We start from the raw sequence: 15,213 nt of genomic DNA, 5'->3' as shown, positions 1-15,213 counted from the left end.
CTCGATTTGCATTGGATGGGAGCTCGCAGGGCGACGTCTCGTGGGATGGTGGGATGTTCTCCATCGCAGTACGTCTGTTTGTTTGTCTGTCTGTCTAGGGCTGAATGACCAGCACTGCGCACACACGCACGGAACGCCCTCGTCTTCTCCTTCTCCGTCTTAAACACCGTCGCGTGAAGCCTTCTCCACAGCAGCTCATGGCGATTGGCAGCAGGAGCACCAAAAGCGGAAGAGCACTGCATGTGTGTCATGTATGTATGCATGTATGTGTATTGGCAGGGTACCACAAGGGTAGATGGCAAGATGAGCGCGCTGGAGCAGCGAACGGATCCTATCTTGCAGCTTGCCCGGGGCGAGGAGGTTTGGGGTGTCCCACCCGCTACCCGTGTTCAGGTTGTCTGTCGGCTATTGTGGTGAACTGCGCAACATGTGGTGCGGTGCGGGAGGTGGGAACCCGAAATGGGGCCTTTGAGAGGGGCCGACCAGGCTAGTGTGCGGTGAATCTTGGCGGTGCCCATTAGCGCATCCGCGTGCAGCGTACACTCACACAGAGAAAGAACTGCGGGTCGTCATTGCACTAGCGGTGAGGGGTGAGGGTTTCTGCCCTCTGGATTGGTTGCTGCCACAGCTGCCACATAGCTAGCATAGCATAACCACTACCGGGGGCGAGGTTCGCCTGTCAGCCATTGGTATGTTAGGGCCTGACTGGCTTGCTGGCTGGCCCGCTGACAGACAGAGAGACGACCTGACTTCACAGGCTGGCATACATACATACAGACAAACTGACCGAGCAAAAAGCGTGTACGAGTGCAAGATTCATATGATATGGTGTGTGTCATCAGGAGGTGTCACCTCCTCGGGGGCGAAACGGCGAGCTGCGTTCGCGTTGACTAGCTTTTCGCACACAGAGCGCCAGGAAGCTCTGGCGGGGTGGGATCTGGATCCGTCCTCGGGGAAGGTGAAGGTGTAGAGGGGGCTAACCCCGGGTTGTGACTCCTGGTCTGGGGTCTAGGGCAGCAGTAGTTCATATCGGAGGACTCCAGGGAAGGTCCGCTGATATGGATTGGAGGAGTAGGCTCGGTGTGTTTACCCGAGGGGGCAGGGGTGTGCGGGAATACCAGTGGTTCCTGCCCGGGTGGAGGTGTGCAACCCCAGGCAACACCAACGGCACCATGTATGCGTGGGGTGAGGTACATTTGAAGGGGGAGGAGGGGATAAAGCGTTTGCCAATGTCCCTCGTGGACTATCACACTTAAGTAGAAGCTGTAAATTGTGGAAGAAGGGGATGGTTGATAGGTAGCGAATCGCCGTTGCGTGTTTCGCGTCTTCTGTGTTGAGGGGTTACGCATGTAGGTGCAGTTTTAATGACGGGATAGGACTACTCGTAATCGCGCGTGGCGAGCCGGTCCTGCGAAAATACGCACACGTACTGTTTAGTATGGACTCTCATCGCGTGTTTTATATCGGCGTTTTGTCGCTCTTGTGAAGTGTATGGAAGAGCGTTGCGGAAAGTAGCAGTGTTGTTGGGTCCATGTGGGGACGAATGATCTACGAAATGGGTGAGGAGCAGGCCGCATTGTGCTCCTTCCGGGGTGTTGATGGGTTTGGTGTGTCTGCGTGACACTAGCTGCCAGGCAGGCGATTAGCTGGGATTAGGGGACTGTGGGGCTCGGGGGCTTGTCGGTGTCGGTTGTGAATGTAGACGGATAAAAGCGCATGCAGGGAGTAGCAGGGGAAGATATAATTTCATTGTGCTGGCAGTCGTGGCAGTTGGGTGTGTAATAACTTTTTTTTTTTAGCGAGGCGCGCAAGGCCAATGGTCTCCTAGGACTGGGACGCCGAAACTTGGCAAACTTTTAGGTGTGTGTGGTGTGTGGTTGTTACAGTGGGCTCCAGACTCCCGAAGAGTAGAGCCATCGGGCCAGCTGGCCGTGCACTGCAGTAGAGACTAATATACCAAAAGATTATCATCTCAGATAATTAACCTCTCATCGGTAACCGCTCTCGCGAACAAATCAATTTGCCAGATATAATCCTCAAAAAGGGTAATTGACGCTAGATCATCGCCATGTCAGCCACATCAGTAGGGAGGAAGCTGCCACACGGCTCTCTCTGCAACATGTTTGCAATCGAGAGAGAGTCCATTTCCGTATCTAGTTTTAAAAATTTCACGTTGTCTCACACCGCTCTCGGGCTAATGAAGGGTCGCAAGGGCCGCAAATATTCGGCTGTTGCAGGAGCTTCGATGCGACCAGCACTGTGGTGAAGATTCAACCGGACCTGAGAAGTCCTCACGGTATGGGAAGTTGCAAGCACATAAACCAGTTCTGAAATGGCTGAAAGCCACTGTCTGCCGTACTATCTTTCCGCCAGAGCTTACGCCGCGCAGGAAAGTGCCCGAGGGAGCACTTGTTTGCACGAAGTTAGAGCTGATATGTATCTCATTGCATTCATGTACCCTGCACATTTAACATTAGGGGTCCGACAATATGTATCCCCGATACTATGTATCACCTATCCATACCTAAGTAGATTTTCCGCAGATTCTGTGGCCCCCTTTTTAATGTCTTTGTGAAAAATTAGAATTGTATCGCCTTACACACCTTTTCCCAGTGTTCTGCACACGGTTCTTATGGTCTTCTAGCATTAGGCATTCATTAGCCTGCTTGCGAATGTACTGTTAAGGGACGACTAGGATGGGCCGCATAGAAGCTCTTACCCGCGCGCTTAATAGCCTTCGGAAGGTGAGTGTTTGCAGGTTCTGCCCCGAGTGCGAGCGCGGCAGGCCAGTCATGACCATCTTAGCAATTGCACAGGTTGGCATACGCACGCGGACGGAGTCGGAGGATGGTGACGGTTTCGGAAGATGGGCTGGGCAGGGGGCGGCTGACAAGCAGATTGGGACCTCCAAAGCGACGGTTTACGCAAGCCTGGCCGGCAGGAACCGAGCATCTGATGGTAAGTCATTTGCAACTGTGTATTGAGGGGATTTATCCTGGGCAGGAAGACGGCAAACCCCTAACTATCCTTTTAGGTCGATTAGCCACGAAGAGAGCGAAATGGCTCAATTTTTCCATACGCGGTGACTCACGCATGCTAGCATATAGGGGTTCCAGGGTATCCGCTCTTTGAGTTTTTTTCGCCGTTGGTGTTTCAACTCGAACATTTCAGAGCCATGGCCCTCCGTCGCGCACCAAATACTGCTTCCCAAACAACCAAAGCAACTTGTTTGGCCTCAAGCCGACAAGGTGTTTTTTTGCTGCAACTGTCCATTGAGTTGCTGGAAAGGATGCTATATGCTCTCTTCACGTTCTAACTGCCGCTGTGTAACCAACCACTGCAAACACAATCGCACCAACCTATCCAGTTTGGCGCCAAAAATCCCAGTACGATGACGAGTATCAGCGGTTCCTGGCGACGACGTGCGAGACCTCTCAGCAGGAAAGCGGAAAAAGGGACATCGATGAGGCGACCAGCGAGCGCCTCCAGGATCAAAGGAGCCAGGAAGTTTATTCACAACAACAGCAACTGCAGCAGCTGCAACAGCAACTGCAACAACAACAACAACAAAAGCGAAAGATGCTAAAGCTTCCTTCAAAGCAGAAGTCTCAGTCGCACATCGACACGGACATAGCACACAGTAAGCGCTGGGCCCGTCACAGTAGCGTGACTTTGTACGCGATGGACACGTGCGATCCAACTCGTACGACAACGCCCCGCCAAATCGCTACCCCTGGAGCCCAGGAAAGTGGCAGTACTCGCGCCGGCGGCCTCATCGTCTGCGACTCGTCTCTGTGTCCATCGTCCTTCCCGTACACACCAGAGTACGGTAACAGTACGGCTCGCCTGAGCCCGACAGTCAGCGGCAGTGGTTGCGCCACGCCTCGACAGGCGCTGCCGTCGCCCATTGTCGGTCACGTGACCCGCACGAGGAGTTCCATAGATAACGCGGCGGCCTTCGCCTGGATTGCCGGCTCGGCTGGCTCCGCCGCCACGGCAGCATCCGCGGCCGCGGCCGCTCAACCCGCAGCCGCACCCCCTAGCGGGACAGCCTTCGGAGGCGGCCATCCGCCATCGCCGTCGGTGCTTTGCCGGAGCAGTACAAACGCCGTAGCATCTGACTTTGTTGGCGGGGCCAGCACTAGCAGCGCCGGCGGGGCCAGTTGGAGTAACAGCAGTGGCGGCGGCGGCGGCATCTCGGCCGCCACAGGTGGCGGCGGCTTCCTCCGCCGGCAGGGTTCGATATTGAATACCGCCGACGCCGCCGTCGCCCTTGGCGCCACCGTAGCGGCTACTGCCACGCCTGTCTGCGGGGCGTGCAACAGCAGCAGTAGCAGCAGCGTGGGACCTGGCGGCGCCGTGTCAGGCTCGGTATCTGTCGTACGTTTGCCGTCCCTCCGTCAGGTGTCAGTGCCGTTGGGGCCGACGCCACAACCGCAGCAGCAGCAGCAGCAGCCGCAGCAACAGCCCGTGGTCGGTTATGGGTTTGGGAGGGTGCTCCGTCCTGCCACCTGCGGCGTCAGCAGCACGACAATCGATGGCGCACGGCAGCAGCACCAGCCGCAGCCCCCCCCGACTCCACCGCCGACACAGCACGTGGCGCAGTTAGCATCGCAGCAGCAGTCTGCGCTGCAGCAGACACAGCAGCAGACGCATTCCCAAAAAGCCGGGGGGGGCTCGGAGCAGCCACAACCGCGCCACCAGGCCGCCGCCGCCGCCGCCGCCGCCGGAGGCGACTCTCCCGACATTCATCGCCACTGCAGGGAGCAGCAAGCAGCCGCCGCCGCCGCCGCACATCCCGCCGCCGGGGCACCACCGCCCAGTGGCCGCCGCAGCGGAAGTACGACAGGGCTGCCATCATGTACAACTAGCCCAGCGCTGCTGTACAGCATGGCGGCGCCAGCTGCACCGCCGTCGGCCCCGACAGCGCAACAGGGATTGCTCCCCCGAGGCTTCTCCGCGCAGTCGCTGATGGCCATGTTGGCGTCGGCGGGGGGGTCAGCGGGCTCGGCAGGCAGTAGCGGCGGCAGGGGCTGTAGCGGTAGCTATGGCGGCGGCGGCTGTAGCAATGGTGGGCAGGAGACAGCGGCAGATGGCAAAAGCCGTACAGATACGTCAGCAGCGGCGGGGCCAGGCGCGGCAAATCTCGATGAGGCGATTCCGTTTGACATCGTGGAAGGGACCGGGCGATGGTGGGTGGGGCGGGAGAAGTCGGGGTTTTATCCTTACTGCCAAGCGAGGGGGGCGGCTGCCGTACACCGTCCGAATGATGAGTGGGAGCCCTTAGGGGGGGTTGGGGAGCCGGTCCTTCCGCCGCTGATGGCCAGTTGGGTGTTTAGCGAACTGCCCCTAGGTTGCACCCACCACCACCATAGCGAGCTTGTGGTGATGATGGTGGGTGCAAACCATCAACGCTTGCGGCCGCCTTTCAGATTGTGGTGGTCGCGGTGGTGGTGGTGGTGAGATGTCTTAGGGGGTTCCCCCCCCCCCTGGGGTGATGGGTCGTAGCCATCAGGATCGGCTGGCATCACCCCAACCCACCTGCCCTCTACCCTCTGCCGTACAACACCCGTGCGCAGGTTTGACGCGGGAGATCTGTCGTACTGTAACCCGGATTGCGACGACGAAATGGCGCAGATCCTGGTACGGCGGCACTCTGAAGGGGGGAGGGGGGAGAGGGCGGGTGGAACGGAGAAAGGGGGTTTACAGGGGGTGCGTGACGAGAGTTCCGTGTGTATGTGTAATCTCGTACTTTGCTCGTACTCACCCCTCCAACTGCACACACCAAGTGTGTGATAAAGTTCTTCGCGCACCAGCCCTCTTCTCCAATATCGCCTCCTCTCCACGCCTCCTAGGTTATCACTAAGCCGCCGACCACCCCCCTCAACGAACTGGTTGCAATGGTTGTAGGACGAGCTCGTACAGTCTAACCGTGTACGGAGCGGCAGTGGCGGCAGCTTTACGCGGGGTACTGGTGCTGTCGGCCGACCGCCGTCATCAGCTGGCCTGTCGTACCTTGGACCGGCAGCAGCAGCAGCGGGTGGCGGAGGTGGAGGCGGTGGCGGCAGAGGTGGCGGCGTGCCCCCGGCGGCCCCATACGGTCCGCGCGACGTACTGGGCCCTATGGCCGCATCCAGTGGTAAATCCGTCCTGGTCGGCAGCGTAGCGGAGCCCTCCACGAGCCCGAGCGTTACGGAGGCCGGCTCGCTACCGGTTATCCTGGCGAGTTCCGGAGGGGCCGGCGGCGGCGCATGCAGCGGCCGACGTGGCAGTGCCGTCGCCGCGTCGGGTAGCTATCCCGGCGGCGGAGGTGGCGTCAGCAACCGTGGCTCAGATTCCTTGCTGCCGAGGCTGCCTGGGTCCGGCGCGATGTACGGCAGCGGCAGTGCCGTCGGTGGCGCTGGCGGACATCCGGGGTTGCACAGCGGTCTTTCAGCATCTACCTCCGCCGCCGCCGCCGTCGTCGCCGCCGCCGCCACCGCTCCAGCAAGCGGCATGTCATCACCATGTGCGAGCCCCCGCAGCTTCCGTCGTTCGTCGAATACGTCGTACGGCATTGGCGGCGGCGTGGGGTGCTGTGGTAGCGTTGGAGGTGGAGGCAGCTTACTTGGGGATTTGGATACGCGGGCGGTCTTGGAAACGACGGACGAGGCCGCCGTCGCCGTCGCCGCCAGCTGCACCCCCAGGTACCCCGGGCCCGGGTCCTTCCGTCGGAGCAGTCAACTGCTGCTGCAGGCCGCCGGGCGCCGGACGTCATCGGGGCTGTCCACTAACACGCTGCCGCCGCCACAACCGCCACAACTGCCACAACCGCCAACGGCGGCAACGTCAACCGCGGCGGCGGCAGCGGCGACGACGAGGGGTGCGGTTTGTATCCAGGGGGGTCATTGACCTGCGGGAGTATAACCCCGCTGGTGGCGGTGAAGGAAAGGGAAGGGGAGGGGAGGGGAGGAAGGCGCTGCAGCTCCTAGGCTCTGAGTGTTGTGTATTGGTGTTGTCTGTGAGGGGAGAGTCGGCAGCCTGGCTTGCGTTGCCGGGCCGAGTAATGCATGTGTGTGCATATGGTGCAAACCTACGTGGTAATGTGGCAATGCAGAGGCTAGCAATGCAAAGCAATCCAATTTAAAGCAATGCCCGCGCATGTACACCCTCCTACAGCCCCATGGCCCCCTCCACCCCTCCCTGGAACGGAGCTGGGTCGTGTGTAGCCCCCCTGGAGTCCTCCTGAGGGGGACCCCGGCGGGTTGAGGGGGCGGCGGGCGGGGAGGCTGGATGAAGAGCTTTTATGTGCATCAAAATTGTCGTATGGAGCGGTCGCTCGAACGCAGGAGGCGTGGGAGTGTTTTGGGGTGAGAAGGGGCTGTATTTGTATGTGTGTCTGTCATGTATGTATGTATGTCATCCATGTCCTGTTATCGGAACTTTAAATTTTAGGGCGTATTTGCCCCCTCAACAGACCCCTCCTGGTGTTTGGCGTTCTCGTGTTGTTGCTTGTCTGCGTCTTTCGATAGGAGATGGACCGCGTGGCGAAGTATTTTTTATTGCAACTTTATTTCCTGCTTCATGTAAGACAATTTTATTTGGCGGTGGTTAGGCGGTTGGGGCGACACGCCTGTGCCTGTGCCGGTGCTCTCCGACAGTTGGAAACCCCCTGGCCGTTAGGTTGCCGCCTTGATGCATCGCCTTGATGGGTCGACATAATTTATTTATTGCGGTTGCTACAGAGAGGCGGCACCTTCATCGCCGTCACCGTCACAGTCAGCTTAACCACCACACAACCAGCAGTTGTGGGGACACAACTACCGGATTAACGACAACCCACCACGCAACCACCAGCCAACGGCTGCATCCTCGGGTTCCGGTTCTCTTTACCATTTTTCGTATGGTGATGCATCATGGTGGTTGACCCGTTTTGGGGCTGTAACGCATGTCGCACCTGAACCCTATTACTATTAGTATGAAGACTTCGCACATTGACATTGACGTGTTGCGCCCCGTACTGTACGGTCTTCTCCTTCTCTTCCGCGTCTTCCACCTCTTGAAGCTTGGTCGTCCACAGCATTGCGGTTGTGTGCTGATCGGCTTCCTTGGCGGATAATTAGGAGGGATAACTGCAGTACTGGTTGGTTAGTTGTTAGTTGCCCAGCTGGTTTATTATTGTAATATCATTGCCTTCCTTGGATGGGTATGCGGTGCAGTGGATGCGGTTGGTTTACGTTGTAGGCTGCCGTACAGGACGGAGAATTGGTTGGGGGAGAGGATTTATTTGGTTGGCGGAAAGGAGGGGAGGTAGTTGGCGAAGGTGGGGCCCCAGGGGGCCCGATAGGCTGCTTTGTTTAGGGTTGTCCATTAGGGTTTTAGGGCTCCTGCGGAAAAGAACTCGGTCTCGGTCTCCTCCTTGCCTGCCTGTCTGTCTGTTTGTCTATCTGTCCGTCTCTGCTCTGTCTCCCTGCCATCCGCTGCGGCCCGTCTGTCTGTCTGTCTGTCTGTCTGTCTGTCTAACCAGAGGAACTTTCCCGTGGGACCGAACCAGCAATTGGCAACGAGGACTGTCCTCGGATGCTGTTGGTGGTGGTGAACATGTAAGGGCATTCCCTGTGTGTGTGTTTTATAAACCGTGTCGTACTTCACTGGTCTGGCACCCACCTCGTTCCCCACGGGTGGCCTGGCCTCACCGTACACACGGAGAGAGCTCCTCCCCATCCCTTCCCCTTCCCCCTCCTCCCCCCTCGGCTCTAGTTCACGTAGCATGTGTGTGTATGTGTGTGAGCGTGTGGTCGAGTTGCCCCTCCCCCAACAACATAAACTGCCTCGTGGTGATGGCAGGGGAACAAACAAGGGACGCGTCGTACACTGTACGGAGTGCCAATGCACTATGAACGATCCGTTGTGTATATGTGTGTGTACGGCACACACTGAGTTGTTCGGATCAGATCTCTGACAGTTTGGAAGTATAAGTCGGGCTGAGGTGGGGTGGTGGTAGTGGTGGTGCGCTGGAATGCTATAGTTACAAGTTCCGCACGCAAGTGCGGGTGTGTGTCCGTAAAAGCCGGGGGAGGGGGCCATGGACGTTATATTGGTATTGATGCGGGTACGCGGGAGGTCACCATCCTCCTCCCTCCTCGTTAGCTTCAGCGCGAAGCACCCCTTAGCGCGACGTGCCTGGCCTCCCAGATTTCCGAGAGGTACCTGGCCAATGCCAGGGGTGGCGCCTCAGTCATAATGGTGCGCATGCTGCGCCCAGTGCTTTAAAAATAGGGATTACTAGTGACCACATGGTTACTGAGAAAATAATTCCCTTCCAGAAGGTGATCGGTCACTAGGAAATATGTTTCTTAGAGTCACCTGCCAGTATTATACACAACCAGGTGGTCGCCGGGAAATAGGGGGCTACGGACCCCCCGGGTAGTGACCACCTAAAAAGCTTTCCGTACAAAGCAGCACTGCAGCACTGGAACGAGTCGGCTGCCTACCGCTGGGCGGACCACCACGGGCAGTGAGAAGTTGGCGCTAACATGAAGTCAGAACAAATCTTGACGTGTCAAGCTGCGGTGTGCGCTGCTTTTTAAGAAGTGGGCATGGTTTGGGTTCTATGTGTACATAGTACTTCCGGCCAAATCTTTCATCTGTACGTATATCCGTGTAAATAAACAGATTGATGTATAAGCGTCGTCTTGCCTGTTTAAAGCCGTGAATGAGTGTTGTTAAGTTGGATCTTCGGATGCATGGCTCTAGTGAGCTCCTGTTCAGCGTATTCGCGGGGGAAAAAGTTTTGCAAAGTGGTTACCTAGGAAGCCCCCAACAGTAACCACTTGGTCACTAAAATATTACCATCGGTGAAAAAGTTTAAACAGGCTTTTTGGTCCAACACCATCACCCGCAGCACACAGGCGTCTTAAACCCTAGCGCACCACCACCACCACCACCCCTGCAACCTGTAACTAGCTGTAGCAGTAGCAGTGCTCACCTATCAATACATGGCCTGTTTGGTCGCCCACAAAGAATGTTCGTCCGGGACATAAGCGAGCTGAGGCGCGAAAAAATCCATCCCCTGAGGAATCCCCGTTAGCTGATTTTCGTGCGCACATTCCTTACGACCACCTTAAGGGGTCGGAGTCTTGTCCGAATCGGATTTGAAACCTTGTCTCCACATCGTGAAAAAACACGTGTTGGATTTGAAACCGTTTAGATTGCTCCACAATGTGTGTTTCGAGTTCAGGTGCCTGAAATGTTGAGCGTTACGTTTGTACGTAGTTATAATGTGTGGAACAGGGGGGCATATCTTCACCCGTGGCAGCTACCGAAACCCTATCTTCCCCGGTATTGCAGGGCACCCTCATCCAGTCACCCTAGTCAACTTCTCAGTGGATCGCTCAGGTTCCGCACCCACCACCAGCATCCAACGGAATCTGCCGGGTCGACAGCGGCCCGACTCCATTCCTGGTCGGCTCGCAGGTCAACTTAATCCCAGGTCACCACAGTCCATCGACTAGGGGCACTTTACCTTCCACAATCGGAAGGGTTTTCGACCCTGACAGGTCTCAATCCCGGGATCTCCCGGGGGCATTGGTCCGTGCCTTACCAATACGGACATACACCTTTTCAAAGTTAGGTGTCGTACCGCTGCCGTACTGCGCCACCACCGCAAGGAAGAACCCTAATAGCCGCACCACCACCGCCACCGCCACCGCCGCCGCCGCTGCGTCCCGTCACCCCGCGAATCACCCGCTTACCCTCCATGCCCCCCCTCAGACTTCTACGGACACCCACGTACGTGTGTGTGTGTGTGTTGGGTGTGTGTGTGTGTGTGTGTGCGTGTGTGTGTGTGTGTGGAACTCGCAACTTGTAACTAACCAGCGCTAACGCCCTTCCTTTGACAAACGCTCTCCTCCTCCAAGACTGCCGCCCGACGGCGGTGGCTGCAAGTGTTGGTGTTGGTGCTAGTGGGGGATTGGGGGTGGGGGTGGTGAGTGTTGGAGTTGTTGGGTGTTGGTGGTGTTGGGTGGTGTTGGGTGGTAGTCGAGGGTCCGGACGGGTGGAGGCGGGAGGGGGGTTGAGGGTGGCGGTGCTGCAGTAGTAGCAGTAGTAGCTCTATTCAGCGATGAAGGCTCCGGAACCTGCTGGAGTGTCGGTGGTTGTGTGGGACGACAGGGGCGGGTGTTAGTACGACATGCAATTGTGCTTCTGTACGGAGGAGCGTGCTGTCTTCTTTCTCCATGTGAGCCGCTGTGACTGCCACATCCGGACGTCCGGAGGCCGCCCTCCATCTGGTACCGTACCAGAGGGGCCCAAGGGGTCTAGGGAGGGGGTTTCTTGTCTTTCTTTACCCCGTGCATGAGGTTGGGTGCGGTGTTGAGGGGGTGCCATGGGGGTGGCAGCGTGGCTTAATTTGGAAGTCTCTCTCTCAGGTGCACCTGAACGAGTTTACCCGTCCCGCTCCCCGCCCTGCGGCACACATGGCCCACATCCCCCCCCGCTGCTGCTGCTGCTGCTGCTGCTGCTGTACTTGTTACTTTCCTACCATAATCTCCTCTCAGCCTGTCGCTACTGTTTCTACGACGCCTCCACAAAAGGCGTTACTCACCACCAACACGACCACCGAAACACACACGTGCACGCGCACGTGCATGTACACGTATACAGAGAGATATAGATGTGGAAGGTCTCCCTGCAACACAGCGTCAGTCCGCTACCCGTTCCGGAACCCCTCTCCACCACCACCGCCAGCGCGCGCATATTGGGTGGTACCATCCACATGGTAGGGTAATTTTCTCGCATTCTCGCGGCGGTTTTCCCGCCTTTCAATCTCTCCAATCCCCGGCGCACATCCTCCCCCACCCCCCCACTCTCCCAACCGCAACTCTGAACGTGCAATCCCGCCAGTCACCCGCCTTCAGCACTCTCTGATAAGCTCCGATGTCGGAATCCTCCTCCTCCACCTCCCCCACCTCCTCCCCCACTTCGGCCCTCCTGCCCAGGGCCCCCAGACGCGGTGCCCGACCGCGATCCGCCACCGCTGCCGCCGGCCATGCCGTACACTCCCGCAACCGCCGCTGACGCCATCGGCAGGTCCCCGAGGCTGCCATGCATCCCGGACAGCCGCGAGAACGGTTTGGGCGGCCGGCTGCCGCCTCCAGGGGCGGCGCCGCCACCGCCACTGCCGGCGCCGCCGCTGCTGCCATGGCGAGAGGATGACGCAACCATCACTACCTGCGGCTCGTACGACCCGTACATCACTTGCTGCCGCGATGGCTGTAGCTGCTGTTCAGGATCTGAGCTGTAGTCCGGCGGTTGGGTGTATTGGGGTGTACCTGCGGCCGCAGTGGCCGCTGTGGCGTATGTGGTGTTTTGTCGGGAGATGTGTGTGCTACTGCCCGGGCGACTGCTCCTTCCCGGACTGGAACGACGTGGCCCACCTGGGCGCCGTGAGGAACCACCTCCACCTCCACCTCCACCTCCACCTCCCATGCCAATACCGCTGCCAATGCCAATGCCCTCTCTGTTGACATAGACATGTTTGAGGGTGTGTGTGTGGCCGAAGCGTTCGGGTGGGGAAACACAGGACAGTGTTGAACATGCCGGGGGTTGGAGGGTTCGTTGGCGGTCGTTTCAGTGGCGGTTGGAGCGGCGGTTGTGTGTCCATGTGCCTACCACCTGCCAGGCAGCGCGGGTGCTTGCCGCCCAAGGACCCGGGAGCCCCACAGCCCCCCCAGCAGTTCCACACACCCACTACCACCACCACTATCTAATCCACTATTGCACTGACTACCCTGCTGCCACCCCACCCACCCCACCCGACCCCACCCCACCCCACCCCACCCCACCCCACCCCACCCCACCCCACCCCACCCCACCCCACCCCACCCCACCCCACCCCACCCCACCCCACCCCACCGCACCCCACCCCACCCCACCCCACCCCACCCCACCCCACCCCACCCCACCTGCTCGACTGCCGGCTGTGACGCGGCCCTTCCTGCAAAAGGGAAGACGGGGTGTGTGTGACGAGGAGGCGGACGGGGGGAGAGGGAGATGAGAGTGAGGCGGTGCAATAGGGAGGTGGGGAGGTGGCTCCAAGTAAGGGGGGTAGGGGGGCTGCATTGTGTGTGGTGTTTCCTAACACCCCCCGTCCCCCTGCCTTCCCTGCCCTCCCTGCCCTCCCCTTCTCCCCCCTTCCCTACCTTGCCCCCCTCCCCCCTCCCGCTCCCCTACCTTGCCCCCAATCAAGTGCTGTACGGACGATGCCCTGTTGGCTACCCCCCCCAGTGCGGGTGGGGAGGTCGAGGGGATCCCTCCGGAGGCCACCAGACGGCGCTCCTGGTGCTCGCGAAGCATCTGGAAGGATTGGAGGGTTTGGAAGGAACCATAGGAAGGGGGGGACAATAATACATAAATCAGACGCTTCGGCCACTTAAGAGCGGCTGGTGGTGGTAAGCCGGGGAGCCACCCGGGGCCAGGAGGAGACACAACTGGAAGCTGGGGGAGGGCCTTGCAAGTGTGTTTTTCGGTAAAAAAGGGCAGGAAGAGGAGGGGGCAGGAGGGGGGAGAAGAAAAGAAAGGTATGGAGGAGCTGGAACTGGAGCTTTCCGAGCCCCGGCTATACACCCACACACCCACACTTCCTGCCGGCATAACCCCCCTCCCCTCCCCTTCCCACACACTTCGGCAGCTGTGTTTTTTCATTATGCAATCATTAGCCCCCTGCCGCCCCCTCCTCTTCCTCCTCCTCAACGAAACCTTGTTCCAGCCTAACCCCAGCCACCCTCCACCACCCAACCACGCCCCCCTACATGCCCTCAGGTACCGCCGCCTCCACTCCCCACTGGCGCCCTCCCCCCCCCCGGCTTGCGCCCCTCACTGCGACAATCCACCTGCGGGTTAAAATTGGTTCCGTTGTCCTCCCGAGCTCTCGGGTTTGAATCCTGTGTACCTTCTCCCACAGCCCATACCTCCTTAGCTGCTGCGAACAACTTTACTGCCTCCTCCCTTGCCCCTTCCTCACCTCGCCCCCTCCTCAACCCTGCGCTCCCCCTCCTTCTCCCCTCCTCAACCCTCCACTTCTCACCTGTTGCTTGAGCTTCTCCGCCTGCCTTGCCAGCACCTGCACCGCCCGCTGCCGCTCCTGCTCTCTGATGGCGTCCTCGTCAACAAATCTGCGGGAGGTCCGGGAGGCCGGAGAGTTAAGGGAGGTCCGGGAGGCCGGAGAGTTAAGGGAGGGGAGGCCGGGGGCCCGGGGTTCGGATAGGGGTACGTGGGGAGGGGTACGTGGGGAGGGGTACGTGGGGAGGGGTACGTGGGGAGGGGTACGTGGGGAGGGGTACGTGGGGAGGCAGGCTAAGAAGGGGGACCCAAGGGGAGTTAGAGGTAAGGGGGGAATGCGACTGGAGGGGAGGCAGGGTTCGGCCCTGCACCGCATCGCCATTACCTTCGTCCTCACCCTCATTCGGGGGGCGGCATCGGAGTGGAGAGGAGAGGGGGCGAGGAGTGGAACAGAGCGGGGGTTAGGGCGCGACCTCAACGCACGATAGAGGAAAACAACAACAACAACAACAACAACAACATCGCGCCGGTCGCCCCTCCATCCGCACTTACTACTGACCTACTTAAACGATATTACCATCTATACCCCCCCTACTACGACACGTACGACACTTACGACACTTACACCCGGACCTTGGTGGGACCCATGTCCGACTGCGGCAGTCCAGAGATGCTGACGCCAGCTGCGCTGCCGTACCGCGACCCGCCACCGCCGCCGCCGGCAGCCGCGGCGGCGGAGGGTGTATTTACGAAGGCCGAGTAGGTGGCTAGGCCCTGCGCGGCCGTGATGTCCAGAGGGCTGATGTAGGCCGTGGCGGAGGGGAAGGTCAACGACTCGGCGGGGGACAGGCCGCCGTCGCCGCCGCCGCCGCCGCCGGGGCCCTGCTGCGTCATGGTGCCTGTACTGCCGCCGCCGCCGCCACCACCTCCAGGCCGCTGGTTAAGTCTGTCACGTATGTCTGTCAGAATGCGCCGCATCTCCTCCGTCTTACTCCTCTCCATCCTGGCATGACGTCCGGTAGGCGCAAGGGGGCGAGGGGGTAAGACGAACTAACACACTAACGAATGGAGCAGATACCAAAGACGGGTAGTCCAGGAGAAGATAAATGCTGACAGGAAAATGTTACTGTGACCAGTGATGGCTTGCGTGGGGGATGGAGGAAGGGGGAGGCG

General features: G+C 59.2%; 2 protein-coding genes across 2 annotated transcripts in view; one reads left to right on the top strand and one right to left on the bottom strand.

Annotated features, from left to right (window-relative positions):
- Nucleotides 1-2,696: 2,696 nt before the first annotated feature.
- On the top strand, nt 2,697-8,879 carry VOLCADRAFT_94033 (uncharacterized protein; the record flags this gene model as incomplete). The annotated part of the gene is made up of 5 exons (XM_002953298.1): nt 2,697-2,958; nt 3,368-4,979; nt 5,580-5,643; nt 5,911-6,862; nt 8,827-8,879. 5 exons carry the CDS (start codon nt 2,697-2,699, stop codon nt 8,877-8,879), a joined length of 2,943 nt encoding a protein of 980 aa, XP_002953344.1.
- Nucleotides 8,880-11,091: 2,212 nt separating this feature from the next.
- The window catches only part of VOLCADRAFT_94032 (uncharacterized protein), a gene marked incomplete at both ends in the record, with an annotated part of 12,490 nt that continues 8,368 nt past the window's right edge, over nt 11,092-15,213 (bottom strand). The window contains 7 exons of the mRNA XM_002953217.1: nt 11,092-11,117; nt 11,949-12,311; nt 12,417-12,499; nt 12,945-12,976; nt 13,213-13,335; nt 14,066-14,153; nt 14,666-15,043. Of these exons, the coding sequence (XP_002953263.1) occupies nt 11,092-11,117; nt 11,949-12,311; nt 12,417-12,499; nt 12,945-12,976; nt 13,213-13,335; nt 14,066-14,153; nt 14,666-15,043 (1,093 nt within the window). The remainder of the gene's footprint in view (nt 11,118-11,948; nt 12,312-12,416; nt 12,500-12,944; nt 12,977-13,212; nt 13,336-14,065; nt 14,154-14,665; nt 15,044-15,213) is intronic.

Source organism: Volvox carteri (assembly GCF_000143455.1).
Source record: "Volvox carteri f. nagariensis unplaced genomic scaffold VOLCAscaffold_35, whole genome shotgun sequence".
Classification (NCBI taxonomy): domain Eukaryota; kingdom Viridiplantae; phylum Chlorophyta; class Chlorophyceae; order Chlamydomonadales; family Volvocaceae; genus Volvox; species Volvox carteri.
Note: the sequence above shows the minus strand (reverse complement) of the source record. Positions and strands in the feature narration are given on the sequence as shown.